Source organism: Heloderma suspectum, chromosome 1 (assembly GCF_057233095.1).
Source record: "Heloderma suspectum isolate Gila_16-S chromosome 1, 16-S_ref, whole genome shotgun sequence".
NCBI lineage: Eukaryota > Metazoa > Chordata > Lepidosauria > Squamata > Helodermatidae > Heloderma > Heloderma suspectum.
This window is the reverse complement of record NC_139458.1, coordinates 174,058,569-174,076,787: the sequence shown is the minus strand read 5'-3', so window position 1 is coordinate 174,076,787 and position 18,219 is coordinate 174,058,569. Positions and strand designations below refer to the sequence as shown.

Sequence of the window (18,219 nt, the reverse complement as noted above, 5' to 3'; positions counted from 1 at the left end):
TGTGTCAGGGTGGAAACTGAGCCAATAGAGCCCCAGAGCAGTTCTGATTCTGAGGAGGAACAGCAATCCGTGGGAGAGGACATCGCTCATCTCTCATAAGCACAGCAGCTGGCCGAGATTCCTCCTGCCAGCATTCCTGGGAGAGATAGTGACCCTGGCAGTGCGAGAGCGCTGGAGGGGGGCTTGCTGGACGCTCAGCGCAGACACAGGGAGTGACGACAGATGGAGGGCGCAGAAAGGAGGCGTAGTGCTCATTTGGTGCGCAAGCAACAGTCGCGTCCCGAGGGCCCAAGGGAAAGAGGGAGGATCTCTCCCTAGCCCATAAGTTCAGGGTCTTCCCGTGATTCTCCTTCAAATGGGGACCAACTGCCTTAACTGGATCTTAGGCTACTCAGCTATCTTTCCCCAGTGCTGTTCCTTGTTTTGGCACTAGCAACTAGTATTCTGAAAGAGTCATAAAGTAATAAAGGAATAAAATCTTGGAAAGAATTCCTCGTTGTCTGTGTCCTGAGTAGGCTATTGGTGGGGACTACAAGAGGCAGCTAGGTCACTCCTGACACCGTGCTCTGAGGTTGGTTCCCAGAAAACTGACCTCCCTCCCCCTCCCCTCCATCGCGTAGGAGGCATGATTCATCCCTGGCTCCACTCTCGCAAGAGCAGCATGGAACAGCTGAAAAGGGGACGTTCCTGGGGGAGGGGAGAGGGTGGCGGAAACATTGTTACGATGCTTCCTATGCGCTGTCTGACCTCTGCCCTCTGCTCCAAGGCACCCTGGCTAGACACCCAAAATCGGCCATCTAGCCACAAATGCAGGGCAGCCAGAGCATGGAGGAGAAGATCACCTCCACACTCCGGCTGCCCTGCATTGGATAGTCGGTTGCCTCCGAGTTCGGAGGCAGCCGACTAATAGTGTTGCACCCTAAACCTTTTACTTAGGCTGGTAGTGAAATATAAGACCATAAATTAATACTGATGCTACTGGAAATCAAATCTCATCATGTGTACTTTTTTGTTTTCTCCTCCCTCTAGTATACCTACAAAAAGCATCCTGATAAGATCAAATTTACACAAGTGACAGATTCACCTGTTTTGGTCCAAGCACAGATTAATTCCAAGCAGCTCAGTGATGTAAGTAACCCGGCAACTGAAACAACCAACTCTGACCTAGTGTTATTCATGATGCCTTTTCTGACAAACAGTTTCCAGTCATGATGTTCTAGCTTCAGCTTGTGATGATGACATTAAGTGTGACCCAGAAGAGGACAATGAACAACCCAGGGATGGACATAAGATGTGATACTTGTTCTGTTTTGAAAAGCATGGGTCAGTAGATTTCTGCATGCAGAAACAGGATTAAATAATGTTTAGTTGCAGTAAGAGAGGCATTGAGACTGAAATCACTCTGGAAGCTATACTTCCATCAACTGCAATCCCTGTCTCTTCCCCTGTGTTCTGGATGGTATTGCAGCAGTTCTCATTTTCAATTGTTGTTCAGTCGTTCAGTCGTGTCCGACTCTTCGTGACCCCATGGACCATAGCACGCCAGGCCTTCCTGTCCTGCGCACTCTCCCGGAGTGTGCTCAGGTTCATATTCATTGCATCGGTGATGCTATCTAGCCATCTCATCCTCTGCCGTCCCCTTCTCCTTTTGCCTTCAGTCTTTCCCAGCATCAGGGTCTTTTCCAGTGACTTTTCTCTTCGCATTAGGTGGCCAAAATATTTGAGCTTCAGCTTCAGTATCTGTCCTTCCAATGAGCACTCAGGGTTGATTTCCTTTAGGATGGACTGATTTGACCTCCTTGCAGTCCAGGGGACCCGTAAGAGTCTTCTCCAGCACCACAGTTCGAAAGCATCAATTCTTCGGCACTCAGCCTTCCTTATTGTCCAGCTCTCACAGCCATACATTACTACTGGGAAAACCATAGCTTTGATTAGATGGACCTTTGTTGGCAAGGTGATGTCTCTGCTTCTTACTATGCTGTCTAGGTTTGCCATAGCTTTTCTCCCAAGGAGCAAGCGTCTTTTAATGTCATGGCTACAGTCACCGTCTGCGGTGATCTTGGAGCCCAAGAAAATAAAATCTGTCACTGCTTCCATTTCTTCCCCTTCTATATGCCAGGAAGTGATAGGGCCAGATGCCATGATCTTAGTTTTTTTAATGTTGAGTTTCAAACCAGCTTTTGCACTCTGCTCTTTCACCCTCAACAAGAGGCTCTTTAGATCCTCTTCACTTTCTGCCATTAGAATGGTATTGTCTGCATATCGGAGGTTGTTGATAATTCTCCCAGCAATCTTAATTCCGACCTCTGATTCATCCAACCCGGCGTTTCTCATGATGTACTCTGCATATAAGTTAAATAAGCAGGGTGACAATATGCAGCCTTGTCGTACTCCTTTCCCAATTTTGAACCACTCGGTTGTTCCATGTCCGGTTCTTACTGTTGCTTCTTGACCCTCGTACAGGTTTCTCAGGAGACAGGTAAGGTGGTCTGGTACTCCCATCACTTTAAGAATTTGCCACAGTTTGTTGTGATCCACACAATCAAAGGCTTTAGCGTAGTCAATGAAGCAGAAATAGACGTTTTTCTGGAATTCTCTTGCTTTCTCCATGATGCAGCGAATGTTGGCGATTTGATCTCTAGTTCCTCTGCCTCTTCGAAACCCAGCTTGTACTTCCGGTAATTCTCGGTTCGCATACTGCTGAAGCCTAGCTTGTAGGATTTTGAGCATCACCTTGCTGGCATGTGAAATGAGCGCAATTGTGCGGTAGTTTGAACACTCTTTGGCGTTGCCCTTCTTTGGAATTGGAATGTAAACTGACCTTTTCCAGTCTTGCGGCCATTGTTGAGTGTTCCAAATTTGTTGGCATATTGAATGCAGCACTTTAACAGCATCATCTTTTAGGATTTTAAATAGCACAGCTGGAATACTGTCATCTCCGCTAGCTTTGTTGTTACTAATGCTTCCTAAGGCCCACTTGACTTCACTCTCGAGGATGTCCGGCTCAAGTTCAGTGACCGCACTATCATGGCTATCAAGGACATTACTATCATGGCTATCAAGGACATTAAGATCTTTCCTGTATAGTTCTTCTGTGTATTCTTTCCACCTCTTCTTAATCTCATCTGCTTCTGTGAGGTCCCTGCCTTCTTTGTCCTTTATCATGCACGTCTTTGCACAAAACGTTCCTTTGAGATCTCCAATTTTCTTGAAGAGATCTCTAGTCTTTCCCATTCTGTTGTTTTCCTCGATTTCCTTGCATTGTTCATTTAAGAAGGCCTTCTTGTCTCTCCTTGCTATTCTCTGGAACTCTGCATTCAGTTGGATATATCTTCCCCTTTCTCCCTTGCTTTTTGCTTCCCTTCTTTCCTCAGCTACTTGTAAAGCCTCATCAGACAGCCACTTGGCTTTCTTGCATTTCTTTTTCTTTGGGATGGATTTAGTTGCTGCCTCCTGAACAATGTTACGGACCTCCGTCCATAGTTCCTCAGGCACTCTGTCTATCAGGTCTAATCCCTGAAATCTATTCCTCACCTCCACTGTGTATTCATCAGGGATATGATTTAGGTCATACCTGAATGGTTTAGTGGTTTTCCCTACGTTCTTCAATTTCAGCCGAGATTTTGCAAGAAGCAGCTCATGATCTGAGCCACAGTCAGCTCCAGGTCTTGTTTTTACTGACTGTATGGAGCTTCTCCATCTTTGGCTGCAAAGGACATAATCAATCTGATTTCGATATTGACCATCTGGTGATGTCCATGTGTAGAGTCACCTCTTGTGCTGTTGGAAAAGAGTGTTTGCTATGATCAGCGTGTTCTCTTGGCAAAACTCTATTAGCTTTTGTCCTGCTTCATTTTGTACACCAAGGCCATGCCTGCCTGTTATCCCGGTGATTTCTTGACTTCCTACTTTAGCATTCCAGTCCCCTATGATTAAGAGGACATCTTTTTTTGGTGGTAGTTCTAGAAGGTGTTGTAGGTCTTCATAGAACCGATCAACCTCAGCTTCTTCGGCATCAGTGGTTGGGGCATAGACTTGAATTACTGTGATGTTGAATGGTTTGCCTTGGATTCGTACTGAGATCATTCTATCATTTTTGAGATTGTACCCCAGTACTGCTTTTCCCACCCTTTTGTTGACTATGAGTGCTACTCCATTTCTTCTAAGGGATTCTTGCCCACAATAGTAGATATGATGGTCACCTGAATTAAATTCGCCCATGCCTGTCCATTTTAGTTCGCTGATTCCCAAGATGTCGATGTTCAATCTTGCCATCTCATGTTTGACCACCTCCAGCTTACCTTGATTCATTGATCTGACATTCCAGGTTCCTAAACAATATTGTTCTTTACAGCGTCGGATTTTCTTTTCACCACCAGACACATCCACAGCTGAGTGTCCTTTCAGCTTTGGCCCAGCCGCTTCACTCTTTCTGGCGCTACTTGGAAATACCCTCTGCTCTTCCCCAGTGGTATATTGGACACCTTCCGACCTGAGGGGCTCATCTTCCGGCGTCATATGTTTTAGCCTTGTGATACGTTCCATGGGGTTTTCTTGGCAAGAATACTGGAGTGGGTTGCCATTTCCTTCTCCAGTGGACCACATTCTGTCAGAACTCTCTGCCATGACCTGTCCGTCTTGGGTGGCCCTGCACGGCATAGCTTATGGCTTCACTGAGTTACGCAAGCCCCTTCGCCACAACAAGGCAGTGATCCATGAAGGGGTCATTTTCAATACATGCTACCATTTTAACTGAAGTCCTTGAAGGTGTCACTTTTTATGTCATTATTTGTTTATTCTCCATTTTAGTTGAACTACAAAGCCAAACACGAGGGTGAGAAATTCAAATGTTCCATACCTCCAGATGCCCCTATGTTTCTCCAGTCCAGAGTCAATGCATATAATATCAGTGATGTAAGTATGAGCATATGACACCTTCATAGCTAGAAAGACTTGGCTGACAACCAGATTGCAAACTGCAACTGAGGGGCATATACGAAAGGAAAAGTTTTCATCGATAGCAGGGAATGTAAGCAGAAAGCTTAACTCTGAAAACGTATGCATATTTGTTAGTCTTTAAGGTATTGCAAGACTCTTTGTTGTTTAAACAGAAAGGTAAACCTAAAAGGAAAGAGAGTTAAGGGACAGAGAGCCTAGAGGCAGGTTAGTGAAGGAAGCTTTCACAGCCAGGCTAAGTAGTGGGATTCCAAAAAGGATTGGTGGTGGAGGAAGAGTCAAGGAGTGGAGGGAAAATGAATAAACCTCCTAACAAATATTTAAGAGGGGCTGTATGTGCTTGCAGGAAGAAGGGTGTTGGAGTGAAGGGTGATGGGAAAGCGGCCTGGTGGAGTTCTGGAGACTTGAATGGGACCTAGAAATGATGTGGTTGAAACAGGGATAGGAGGAATGGGTAGAAGATTTGGGGGCTTGAAGGATAGAGGTGTGTATGACCATGTGAGGAATGAAGATAAGAACCTGATCCTAAGGATACCCTTTACCATATTAAGGTAATTGCTTCCTAGCCCTGAAGAAGGTTTCATAAAACTATGTGGAATATGATAAGAATGCTGTGGGCTGCACTGGTGCCCCCCGCCCCCCCCCCCGGAGCCTGATAGGTTGCCCAGGCCTTATTTGGCAGTACAAGTTCAGCATATTTGAATGACAGCAATATGTGTTGAGTGTGTTGAAAGACAGGCTGTTGAAATTTTACAAACTACAGTCCAATTAGTAAAAAGAAAAATACCTCCATTTCTAGTCAAAACAACTTCATGTTTCTTAGTCCTTCCAACGTATGAATAGTTATAGGTGTCTGTATTCTCTACAATAAATGTCTCACCTTCTTCATGTTATCTATTTCTGCTCCTGTCAGAATTGGTACAAGTATGACTGGGACCAATCGAAAGCTAAGAAATTCGACATCAAGATGGATGCCATTCCGATTCTTGCCGCTAAAGCCAACCGAAAAATTGCAAGCGATGTAAGTGTTGCACAGAAATGAGGGCAGCTCTTTGATTGACTTGGATTTGCACACAGAGGTTACAGAAGAACATTAATGCCTTATCCTCATGTAGGTGGAGTATAAGAAGGGGTATGAACAGAGCAAAGGGAAGCTAATTGGAGCTTTGAGTATTGAGGATGATCCCAAAATGCTACATTCTCGGAAAGTGGCCAAACAACAGAGTGATGTAAGTACTCATGAAGTATGAACTGTGGTTAGTATTTATAGGATGCTGGCAACGGGCTAAATTCTTTGTGAACATTCATTTATTTAGATGCCTTTTATTTCCCTGCATCCCAGGAATATTAAAACTAGAAGCAAAAATAACTGTCAGAAAATCCTATTGAACTATTTTAAAATATCATAATCAGAGAGTGATATCCCATACTAGCTTTAATGCCAGAGAAGATAAAAAGGCCTTACAGCATTTCCAAAAGATATCCAGGTTGAAGCTTTAGGCACATTTAGCATGCAGGAATAGTCAAACTAGAACATTTTTTTCCATATGATGTACCATTGACTTGTAAGATTTCCTGTCTTCAGAAGTTAAAATTACTATATCTGCAATTTTAAACATACTCACTAAGGAACCAGACCCTTTGAACACAATGGAATTTACTTTCACATAAATGTATTTAGGATTGTGCTGCACAAGAGTAACTGAACCCAAAAAGGGTCCAGAGAAATTAGCTGGGGCGGGGGGGATGAGAATGTCAGTGTTTATTTGGTGAATATTTAGACTTCCCCAACCTGGTGCCCAGCAGATGATTTGGACTTCAGCTTTCATCAGTCCAGCATGGCCAATGATCAGGAATGCTGGGAGTTGTAGTCCAAAACTTCTGGAAGGCACCAGGTTAGGGAAGGCTAATTTTAATTTACACCATCCATCTTAATGCTCAGGATGTCCTATCACCTAATAACTTCAAGTTCAAGAGGCTGGGAGTAAATCAGCAAAACTGGAATACTGTGTTGGCATCAGCTGAAGCTCTAGTAATAACCAAGTCCGGCATGTATTCAAAATCATTGTTCTGAAACTGGTGGATGGTTAATAGTGCAGTATATCTATTGTTCAGGCTCAGTATTCTTTAGAGGTTAAGATTTTGCTAATATGGTCCCCTTGGCTAATAAGAATACGTTTAGGATATTTCCTAAATGATCAAAATATTTTCATTTCATTTCATTTATTATATTTCTATACTGGCCCATAGCTGAAGCTCTCTGGGCAGTTCACAAAGCTCTCTGGGTGGTTATTAAAGTTTCAGATGCAGAAATAGATACCTGTCAACATGGTGAACCCTATTTGAGAATTCGTACAAATATGTCTGAATTTCTATTTTGTCCATATCTCACATTCCAGTAATTTGCAAATGTTCTCTATTGTTGATGAAAAAGATTCCTTTAATAGTCTGTACCTGGCATTAGCAGACACATCACATTCGCAGAAATGCAACCATAACCTGCATTTTGCAACATCGTGTGCTTTTAAAAAAAAGTGTGAACTCTTAAAGGTATGTATTAATTCTCTTATAGCTTGAATACAAAAAAGGTTATGAAGTGTCAAAGACCAGGTACACAGCGCCACTGGACATGATTCCAGTTGTACAAGCAAAGAAAGCCCAGGCGATTGTCAGCAATGCAGACTACAAGCATCTCATTCATGATTACTCCTATCCTCCTGACAGTATTAATTTGGAGCTTGCCAAGAAGGCAAATGTTCTACAGAGCGATGTAAGTAGCTATGGTTTTGCACACCTAGTATTGCTTAAATAAAGAAGGCTTTGTACAGACACAGAGAGACACAAGATTTTCCTAGGCTTTCCCCAGGCCCAGCAATAAACCAGGGGAATTGAGACAGACCATAGCAGAGATACATAGTGGAAATAACATATGTGAACATGGTCTATATATGTCACATGTCTTTACTTTAAAAGTCTAAGACATTCATAGAGAAAATGATGATGAATACTAAAGGCCATCTGGCAACTTAGCAGACCCAAAGGCTGAACAAACAGCAATCTGTAAAAAATAGTCAATAGTTACTAATGTTTCACTTTTCGAAATGTTTTCAGCATACATTTTCTTGGTAATATTGTTAACTTTCTGAGACGGTTGACTAGAATTAGAGAAAGGTTAAAACTCTCTGTGGGTTTGAAAAGCAAACAGCTTTTCATGTTTGAAAGTATAATGTTTTGTAGCTTGCCGTTGAATCAAAGCATTATACTCATCAACTTTTGTGACAGCCCTGTACGACATTAGTGGACCAATGTTAACATTAGTGGATAGTCTGGAATTCAGGGAGTTTGACCATTGGTTTCTGATAACTTTATAAGATTTTTTTTTACTCTTTTTCTGACAATTCTGAAACTCTGAAATTCTTTACACTGAATTTGTAGAGTGCCTTCCCCTGTTAATTTAGTCAATCCTTAATTGCACCTGCTTCAGAATTCCAGCCTTTTATTTTCATCACTTGCTGTAACCATGGGCAGAATCCAATGGGGCACTTACGCCCCACCAATTCTTTTATGCAAGCCACCCCCACTGCATGTGCAATGGCAATTCAGCGCTTTTGGGGATAGCCAAAATGAGTGGAAATGCTCGTTTCTGGAAGGAGGCAGGTCAGTGGAGCTCACAGGACCCGCTGCTTATGGAAAGGGAATCAGCAGGGTGTAAGGGAATCGGCAGTGGCATAAGCACTCTGTTGGATTCTGCCCTGTGATACAATCTTATATTTATTCGATGCAGTCATGCAACTGGTTTGCTTTTCGTTGAAAAACAATCCTCAGGGAATGTTGCCTTACACGCAGGACAGGTTGAACGTATGTCACATGAGCATGCAAGCTAGCTTTTCCCTTTTTTAAAAACGATGTGTTCATCATTTGCGTTGTCTTTTCCAGAATGAATATAAAGCTGACTACAACAGTTGGATGAAAGGTTGTGGCTGGGTGCCATATGGGTCCCTGGATGCAGAAAAAGCTAAAAGAGCTTCAGATATTATCAGTGAGGTAAATACCCCAGTCTAGCTAGGGGCTATACCACATGGAAGCGGGGGTCTGCACACACGCTTCTAGATAAATGGGAAAACCAAACCACGTGTACAAAGTCGGTCTGTGCATTTGATTCCCAAGCCCTATCCAGCAACTCGGGTCACATGAATATAACCCGTTTGAGAAAGCTAGAATCCTGCTAATTGGCTGTTTGGAAGAAGAAGGAGGATGGGATCCATTCCACTCTGAAGCATGGGAAGCTGCCTTACACCAAGTCAGATCGCTGGGCCATCTAGCTCAGTACTGTCAACACTCACAGGCAGTGGCTCTCGGCTCTTCTGGGTTTCAAACAGGGGTCTTTCCCAACTCTGCCTGGAGATGTTGGGGATTATATGTGGGTCCTTTTGTACGCAGACCATCTACCACAAGCTCGGGCCTCCCCACTTCTCTGCCCCCTTTCTGAGCCAAATGACTGATCAGTGGATTTTTAAAAAAGAGCTGTGTATGTGCTGTTCCAGTGGCTTCTTTCACTCTGAAGAAAGACTTGCAACTAGAGCAGATACATGCCATTTAATTCGCAATCTTAGCAGGGTGGCTCACACCCCATTTCAGACATCTGTAAAGGTATCTGTATATCTGTAAAGGTGAAAAGGTGCCCATAGACCTTCACACTGTCTGTCATGCGGCCATTTTATATATATCTCAGTACCTGATTTTATCTACATTGTGGATTTAAATGTACACTCAAGAACATCAGCAGGCAATTCCATGTATGCACAGGCCTCAATGCATTTATTTATTTATTAATTATACTTCCATGCTGCTTAATATATTGAAATTTCTAAGCAGTTGTCATATATCAACATACATACATATTTAACACAGAGAGAAATCGGGGGGTGGGGTTGAAGGAGGGAAGAGAGGAGAGGAGAGATTGGCTCAGGATCTCTCCAATGTAAAAACTTGACTACATCTCTTTTAAGATGACTTTCTTTGTTGTTATGAAAGCACACATTTTGCTGGTGTATCATATAATTAAATGCTTCCTTGTGAAAAATTCTTAATGCCGCATACCCATCTTGAAATGTTTTTCTTGTGAGTAAATTTGTGCTTGAATTATTATTTTTAAATCTTGCCTATGATTTCCCTTTCAATGAAGTATATTTTTCTTTTCTTTTTTTTACGCAGAAAAAATATCGTCAGCATCCAGACACTCTTAAGTTTACACAAATTGAAGATGATCCTGTTGTAGTACAGGCTAAAATCAACCAAGCTCAGAGGAGTGATGTAAGTCTTGGTCTGTGTGATGTCTAAATGCATCTGCGTGCTAACTGGGTTCTAAAGTCACCATGGAGTCACGTAACCATTAAGAACCCAACGATTCTCAGTCAAATACTACACCCACCATTCTGTAGGAAAGTGTGCCTATTCCCCTTACAGGGGAAAAGGTGTGACTTTTCACCCATACAGGCAGACGTGCAACTAGAATAGATGCATGCAAGTTTATTCAGATTACTAGCAGTGCGGCCCACAGCCTATGGTTTTGAACACATGGTTTTGAACACATGGTATTGAACATGGTGTTGAAAAACACATGGTTTTGAACAGCTTAACTTCCATTGAAGACAATGGACAAAATATACTTTATCCTGTTACTTCATCTAGTTATTGACAGAACTGTGAGAGGTATATTTCTATATCAGAACAAAAAGCCTGCTTCCCATACTCTCAGCTCACAGATACCAGTTTCTCCAGTGATAGATACCTGGAAGCCGAACATGAAGTGCCTCATAGAAGACGTATCTGTTATCACAGGAATCTGGAGCCATCATCTCTGGTTTTGCTCAATGATTGTGTCATTGTGGCTACCTCTTGTCCAGTAACCAGCACCATTATCTTCAGATTGTTTCCCCAACAAATTTAGAGTGTTGAATATAATCTTATCTTATTATATAGTTAGTCTGGGGAGGGTCCATAGCTTAGAGGGCAACGTCTTATCTGCAGAAGGTCCTAGGGTTAATCCCCAGCATCTTCAATTAAAAAAATCAGGTAACAGATGGTGGGAAAGACCTGGGCAATAAGAACATTTTACTGAACATATAATTTAACACAAAAGAGCAAATGCATATCCAAAAATGGGGAAGTCTTAATACAATCAATTAATAATCATGCTTTCTCAATTCAGCACTACTTTTGCTTTCCCAATCTAACTTTCGTACTGTTCTATTAGAGCCTGGGCAGTTTGACAATGGAAGCAATTACGTGGTGGTGGGCTCTCCCTCGCTAGAGGTCTTTGCTGGGTGGTCATCTGTTGAAGATGCTCTAGCTTTGGATTTCCTTCATTGAGCAGAGGGTTGGACTAGATGGCATTTTATTATTACTATGTTTATTAATTCATTTCATTTCTATACTGCCCAATAGCTGAAGCTCTCTGGGTGGTTCGAAACAGTTGACAAGATAAAATACAGGATAAAAATTTATATATGCAAAAGTTAAAAACAATTTAAATAGCTAAGAACAATTTCAATAAAATACTAGACCTGTTCAGACAGCTGGCATAGATGTCCCATCATATGCCATTAAATATGCCATTGAATGACTGGGAGTAGAGGACAGTTTTAACCTGGCACCGAAAACAGTGTCAGTGCCAGTGCCAGGCAGGCCTCAGTGTGGAGATCATTCCATAATCAGGGGGCCACCAACAAAAAGGCCCTCTCCCTTGTTGCCACCTTGCAAGCCTCCCTAGGAGGTGACACTCAGAGGAAGGCCTCAGATGTTGATTGTAGTGCCTGGGTAGTTGTACAAGTCCTCCCTCCAACTCTAACTCTTATGATTTTGCTAGTCAGAGTCAGTAGTTAATACTGAGCTAGATGAACCAGTAGTCCTATATTCCTATTTATTTATTTACTTACTTTCTTAATCAGCCATCTGGCCAGTCACCCAGTCACTCTGGGCAATGTACAATGGTACAACAGTTTAAAACGATAAAATTCCACATTAAAACATCGTATTTCTAAAATACCCTAACCCACCTCAAATGCCTGCCTGAACAACCACATTTTCAATGCGTGGCGGCAGCTCATTAAAGAGGGGGCATGGTGGAGTTCCCTAGGGAGGGAGTATACTATGAGTATACCCCTCTTAATTAGCCTAATTTAAGAAGCTGGCTAGGTTTTCTATATATTGTACAGACAGATCTGGAACAATGATTTGTAGCTGATGGTTAACAGAGGTGATGGTATTAGGTGGTTTAAGGAACAATCACCAGGCTTCCATCCATGGGTTTGGGGAATCAAGGGAAGAGATGGCTTTTAGGTCTGGATTAGAATATAGAAACAAGAGGTGGCTCTTGAACCACCAGATCCCACTGTCTGTTCCCATTAATAACAGACTTTGTTATTATTAGTCTAGAATGCATTCGCTTCCGGGCATAAAACTGTACGCTGAGACAACAGTGATCTTTTAAGCGTTCTGAACTATGACTGTGTTGAATATAATATTCATTTTTCTCCATTGATTTCTTTCCTAGGTACTGTACAAAGCCAAAAATGAAGATGTAATTCACAAATATAACCTTCCAGCAGATGCACCTCAATTTATCCAGGCGAGGGTTAATTCCTACAATATTAGTGATGTAAGTTTACTCGCAATACATTTTTTTAATGCAGCACACAATTTTAAATATAGATGAAAAAGCAAATATAGATGAAAAGCAATAAACTGGTTCAATAAAACATTTCCTTTCTCTTCCAGAACTACTACAAACTGGGGTTGGAAGAACTGATAACAAAGGGATACAACCTGAGAAATGATGCTATTCCTATCAAAGCTGCTAAGGCTGCTAGACACAATGCTAGTGATGTAAGTATTCACTTTTTCAAAGAAGTGGCTTAAATCCACTTAAATCCACTTACTATGGCTTAAATCCAACATTGCATGAACAGACTTCCACTGGCATGACAGGACTTCCCCTTGCTCTCTCCCCCCCACCACATGCACCTCCCAGATTTGCTGTGGAGGGCCCCTCAACCCTGCAGAGCAGATTTGAGGAGTGCATGGTGGGCTGCAGGGAGAGAGAAAAACCATTCCACTAGCAGTTTCAATTTCACTGGAGGATAGTCAGGACTGGTTACAAACTATGAGAGAATATCCCCATTCTAATGGTACATTTGCTAAGAATTTACAACGGCCAATCAGTGTGAGGAACAGCTTGAACTGGGCTCTAGATCCATTGAAATTAATGTTGGTTTTGTAATCTGATTTCAGTGGATATGTAAAATTGATGTGCCACCTTTCCAAAAATTGCCAAAGTTGGGGAACAATACTTGATACTGTACCAATAAACAATTTGGGAACAAGCCAAATGAGGCTTTGAACTCGCATTAGTTAAACACATCCTTAATTGTTCAAAGTGCTCAACTTTGGCTGGAGTGTGGCCTTTATTTTTAGGCCATTTATAGAATGGCCTTTATTTTTAGGCCATTCTATAGCAAGATTCTATTTATTGATTAATATTGAAGCATTTTGAGAAGAGAATTTTGAGTGGTGCATACTGTTGTTACTTTGAATCAGTTTATTAACTTATATTTCTTTTCTGTTTGTGTGTATGTAAGCATATGGTAAGTTTGTTGTGAAATGTATGGAAGATAAAGCTCCAGAATAAATGTATTTAACCTAGGCAGATTAGCATTATAATGTTGGATCCAGCCATCTACAGTAAATCTTAAGGGTAGTAGCCAATGTTAGCACTATGTAGAGTAGACCAATGGAAATGAACGAGATTTAGTCATGACTAACTTAAATCTCATTCATTTTAATGGGTCTACTCTACATAGGACTAACATCGGCTACTACCCTTAGGACTTAGATGGTTGGATCCAGACTAACAGCACAATCCTATATGCATGAATCTCAGAGTAAGCCCCACTGAACACAGGGGGATTTACTTCCAAGTAAATTTGCATAAGACTGTGCTACACTTTGGTTGCACTGAGATCCCATTGATTTCAATGGCAACTAACTTAGTAATGCCTAACTTTTCACATTGTTTTAAGTAGGACTTAAGTGCAACTAGCTTAGTCTAGATCCAACCTGTTGTTGTTGTTACAACCAGCTCCAGTGTGGCAATTGCTCCATATACTGTCTTGAGTCACTGATATTATGAATAGAGGTGGCCATCCAGTGCCAACAGCATGCACAGAAGTCTTCATGCACTGAGTTTTGGTATCCCTGTGCAAATCGCTGGAAAATCTCTCTGGCAGTGCCATGCTAAAACTCAGTGCACACAGAATGCTTCACATCCAGTAGCCACTGCACAAACTCCCTCTGTTGCCGGTGGCTACTGGCGGTTTGCATTCAGAGTAGTGGCAATCATGCTGGAGCTGGTCATGAAAATGAGCTCTTACTTTGCTGTAGATGTCCTATTCCTGTTTAATAGGAGTCTTTGTATGAAACACTAATGTGTTATCCATCGTTCACCAGGAAAACCATCTCATTTTATTATTTTGACAGTTCCAGTATAAAAAAGCCCATGAACTCTCCAAGGGTAAACTGGTTGGCTTCCAGAGCCTCCAAGATGACCCCAAGTTGGTCCATTATATGAATGTCGCCAAGATGCAGTCGGACCGGGAATACAAGAAAGCTTACGAGCAAAGCAAGACCAGATACAACACTCCATTCGATATGTTCAACGTTGTAGCTGCCAAAAAGGCACAAGAAATTGCCAGCAATACAAATTACAAGAACTTGTTGCACCATTACACTTACTTGCCTGATGCAATGAGTGTGGAGCTGTCCAAAAACATGATGCATATTCAGAGTGATGTAAGTGTGCCCATGCAAGGATGTCCAACCTAATGTATTTTTAAAATGTGTATTTGCTAATGTAATGATGATGTATTCTTCCTTTTTCTATGCAGAACCTTTACAAGGACGATTATAATAGCTGGATGAAAGGCATTGGATGGATCCCTATTGGCTCACTGGATGTAGAGAAAGTTAGAAAGGCAGGAGATGCTTTGAATGAGAAAAAGTACCGCCAGCACCCAGACACCATCAAATTTACCAGTGTGGTAGATTCACCTGTCATGGTCCAGGCTAAGCAGAATGCTCTTCAGCTCAGTGATGTAAGTAAGCCTGGGGGAAACATGTCAGAAAAAAGCAATCTGTCAGTCCTTGCCAGCTGACCGCAGCAGGTGGCAATAACTCACTGGCTGGTAACGGGGTCGTTAACCTGTTCAAGGCTGAGAGAGGGAAAAGGAGGCTGAAGCGGGAAGCTTTACCAGTTCATTCAAATCCAAGGCAATGTGGCAAAGAGAAGTCCATTTTCCAGTCGGAAGTCCAACACACAAGGGAACACGAGCAAGGCAGGGGTTCAGGTTCGGAGTCGAGGCGAGGCTGACGAGACCCGGCATGTGACAGCAACGTTGTTCTCCGGCAGCCTTGCCTCTGTCTGCTCCCAGCTTTTAGCAGCAGTGTCCTGAAGCAGCTGCATGTAATCAGTCGTCTTGCTTCCGAGAGCCTCTCTGTCTTAAACGGACAGAGGCCTGCCTGTGTTGTTCTTTTACATACATGCAGCTGCCTTCGCTCTGCCTGGGTCGGAGGCGTTTCACCCTCTGAATCCTTTGGGGAAGCTGCAACCGGGCAAGGAACATCCACAGGAGGTGAGGGGGCTCAGGCGCCTTCTGCGCTGGTCCCTTCCTCCAGGTCTGGAGCCTGCCATTCCCCTTCATCCTCGGAGGAGTCCATGGGAGGCATGACACAATCCATAATTCTATGAAGAAATGTGACATTGTGTCAAATACTTATGCAAATGCATTGGGGGGATTCATCATTTTTTCCTTTTCTTTTACATTTATTTTCTTCATATTTTTCCATGATACATCTTTCCAACCTTATTTTGAAACAGATCGTCACATAAAACAACACAAGTCCACTGGGTTGTAAAGGCTGTGACGAGGGTGTTGCCATCCGGGGCAGGCCCTACCATTAGGCAGAGTGATTTTGGGTGCCATGAAAGGGCAGCTTATTGGTAGTTATTTAATTTATTATGGTTGTATTTTTACTGCCAAGAAGGCGGAAAGTGCTTGTGGGATTTTCTGCCTCAAATGCCAAAATAACTTGATGGGCCTTGGGTACTATGTACCTTGACCTGGGAGTGGGGTGGTTGCCATTTGCTGCTCTGCCTCAGGCAGCAAAATGTCTTGGATCCTGCAGTGACTAACAGACAAGGATGGTAACAAGAGCCTTCTCAGTGGTGGCACTGCAGCATTGGAACATTCTGTGCTTAGAGGCTCCTCTTGCCAGCTCAGTGTTTTCCTTTAAAAGGATAGCAAGGACTGTCCTATTTAGGAGAGCTTTCCTATTCCTAAAGTGGCCTGACTTGGAGGAGCTCAAAATCTAGCTTTTCAATAGATTAATGATTTTATTGATTCTTCAAAAGGCTATGTCTAATTCCAAAGCTGATTAATTGATTGATGGCATTTGTAAACTCTGTATTTATGGATATTTAAACAGCTTTAAAGATCCACATATATACATGCTCATCATATATCTTAACTTGAGGTTCAAACTGTAGTTCACAGTAGGGTTCAACAGAACCACTTTGCCCCAGCCTGAAAACGTTTAGTTTTCTGGTAAACATCTGTTCACCCATTCCAGCTCCTAGATGTCTTTGTTCTGCTGGTGAACTTATAGAATCCAATGGGTTCTGATGGGATCTTGTAGCTCTGGAAGCTTTCTGAATTACATGAGCCACATCATGCATGTACAAAGGCCTTGTGCACCATTTATTTATTTATTTATTATCATTTATTAATTCAACGTAAGAGTTAACCTATAGCTGAAGTTCTCAGGGCAACATACATAATTACAAGAGAAAACACAGTAAAATCAGTAAAATCCAAGTAAATACAAGAACAAGAAAAAGCAGCAAAACACAATTTATAAAAGCAGAGACTAAAACAAACAAGGCAATACTACTAAAAAAAATCTATTTTTTCAAGGTTTGTTTGTTTATTATATTTCTATACTGCCCAATAGCTGAAGCTGTCTGCTTATAAAGTATCATCACGGCCCTTTCTTATTTTATTAACTTTAAGACGCAACTGGGCACTAAAGTAGAATAAAGGCACAATCCTATGCATGTTTAGACAGAAAAAAGCCCTACAACTCCCAGCATGCCTCAGACAGCCATGGGGCATGCCAGGAGTGTTTTGGTGGGTGGGGAAGAGATTGTAGATGCCAGGATACGAGCTACCCTGAAGCCTGTCAAGCCTCCTTCCCTCTCTACCCCCCAAAGTGCCCTAGCTAGATAGGCAAAAAAGCCCGTCTAGTGAAAAATGCCGGGTGTGAGAACAGGGAGGTGAAGATCGCTTTTGCCGCTCCTCCTACTCTGCATAGGATGACCATCAGCCTCTGAGTTCAGGGGCTTACAATCATCAAGGGTGCAAGCCATAGGACTGGGCCCTTACAAAATTGACCATTGCACAGTGCAAACTGTACTGTATAGTTTGCACAGTGCAAACTATAAGTATTTATACTGGAAGCAGAATTGCCACCAAATTTCACCCCAATCTGGACTTTCCTCCGTGGATGAAATATCAGAGGAATTTCAAGGGAAGCAAAGAGTTTTGAGTAGATTCATGTTTATTATTGTCTTGTTCCTTTGCTTTGCAGAGGCTATACAAATCTTCTGGAGAGGAAATGAAGCATAAATATCACTTGACTCCAGATGCCCCTCAGTTCATCCAGGCTAGATACAATGCAGCTAACATCAGTGATGTAAGTGGCTATTGAAAGGCTGTGGGTAATTCATCAGTTGGAAAATAAATGCAGATGGAGATGTTCAAAAATTAATTCCAATATTATACAAATTGCACAGGCATCATACTATGGAAATAGCATTTTGGTTGAGGCTACTCCTAGTGAATGGGGTAATGAAAGAAGTGTTTGCCTTTGCTCCTATTGGAGGAAGGAGACAGGAGGGGGTGTGTCAGACAATGAATGTCACATCAGCAGAGGCTATAGCTACCCCTCACGACCAGCTATAGTTTGAATCCAGCGCAATAATTTTTTTCATGGTTCTATGGGATTCTGCTAATGACCTTTGCCAAGTTTTCTGATAGGCTCTTGGGTTCCTGGCTTTTTTACCTAGTCTGTGTCACGTATGCCTCTTATTGCACAGGGTTCTGGATTGAACGGAAGCCCTTATGTACATATGGGTCCCTTTCACGTGTT

At 42.3% G+C, this 18,219-nt stretch overlaps 1 protein-coding gene across 2 annotated transcripts in view; it reads left to right on the top strand.

Moving 5' to 3' along the window:
- The window catches only part of NEB (nebulin), a 245,400-nt gene that overhangs the window by 36,351 nt on the left and 190,830 nt on the right, over positions 1-18,219 (top strand). For both annotated transcript variants that reach the window (XM_084810696.1, XM_084810706.1), the window contains exons 23-34: positions 1,030-1,128; positions 4,810-4,914; positions 5,870-5,977; positions 6,072-6,185; positions 7,529-7,726; positions 8,893-9,000; positions 10,171-10,269; positions 12,512-12,616; positions 12,736-12,843; positions 14,494-14,805; positions 14,901-15,107; positions 17,659-17,763. In XM_084810696.1, the coding sequence (XP_084666822.1) occupies positions 1,030-1,128; positions 4,810-4,914; positions 5,870-5,977; positions 6,072-6,185; positions 7,529-7,726; positions 8,893-9,000; positions 10,171-10,269; positions 12,512-12,616; positions 12,736-12,843; positions 14,494-14,805; positions 14,901-15,107; positions 17,659-17,763 (1,668 nt within the window). The remainder of the gene's footprint in view (positions 1-1,029; positions 1,129-4,809; positions 4,915-5,869; positions 5,978-6,071; positions 6,186-7,528; positions 7,727-8,892; positions 9,001-10,170; positions 10,270-12,511; positions 12,617-12,735; positions 12,844-14,493; positions 14,806-14,900; positions 15,108-17,658; positions 17,764-18,219) is intronic.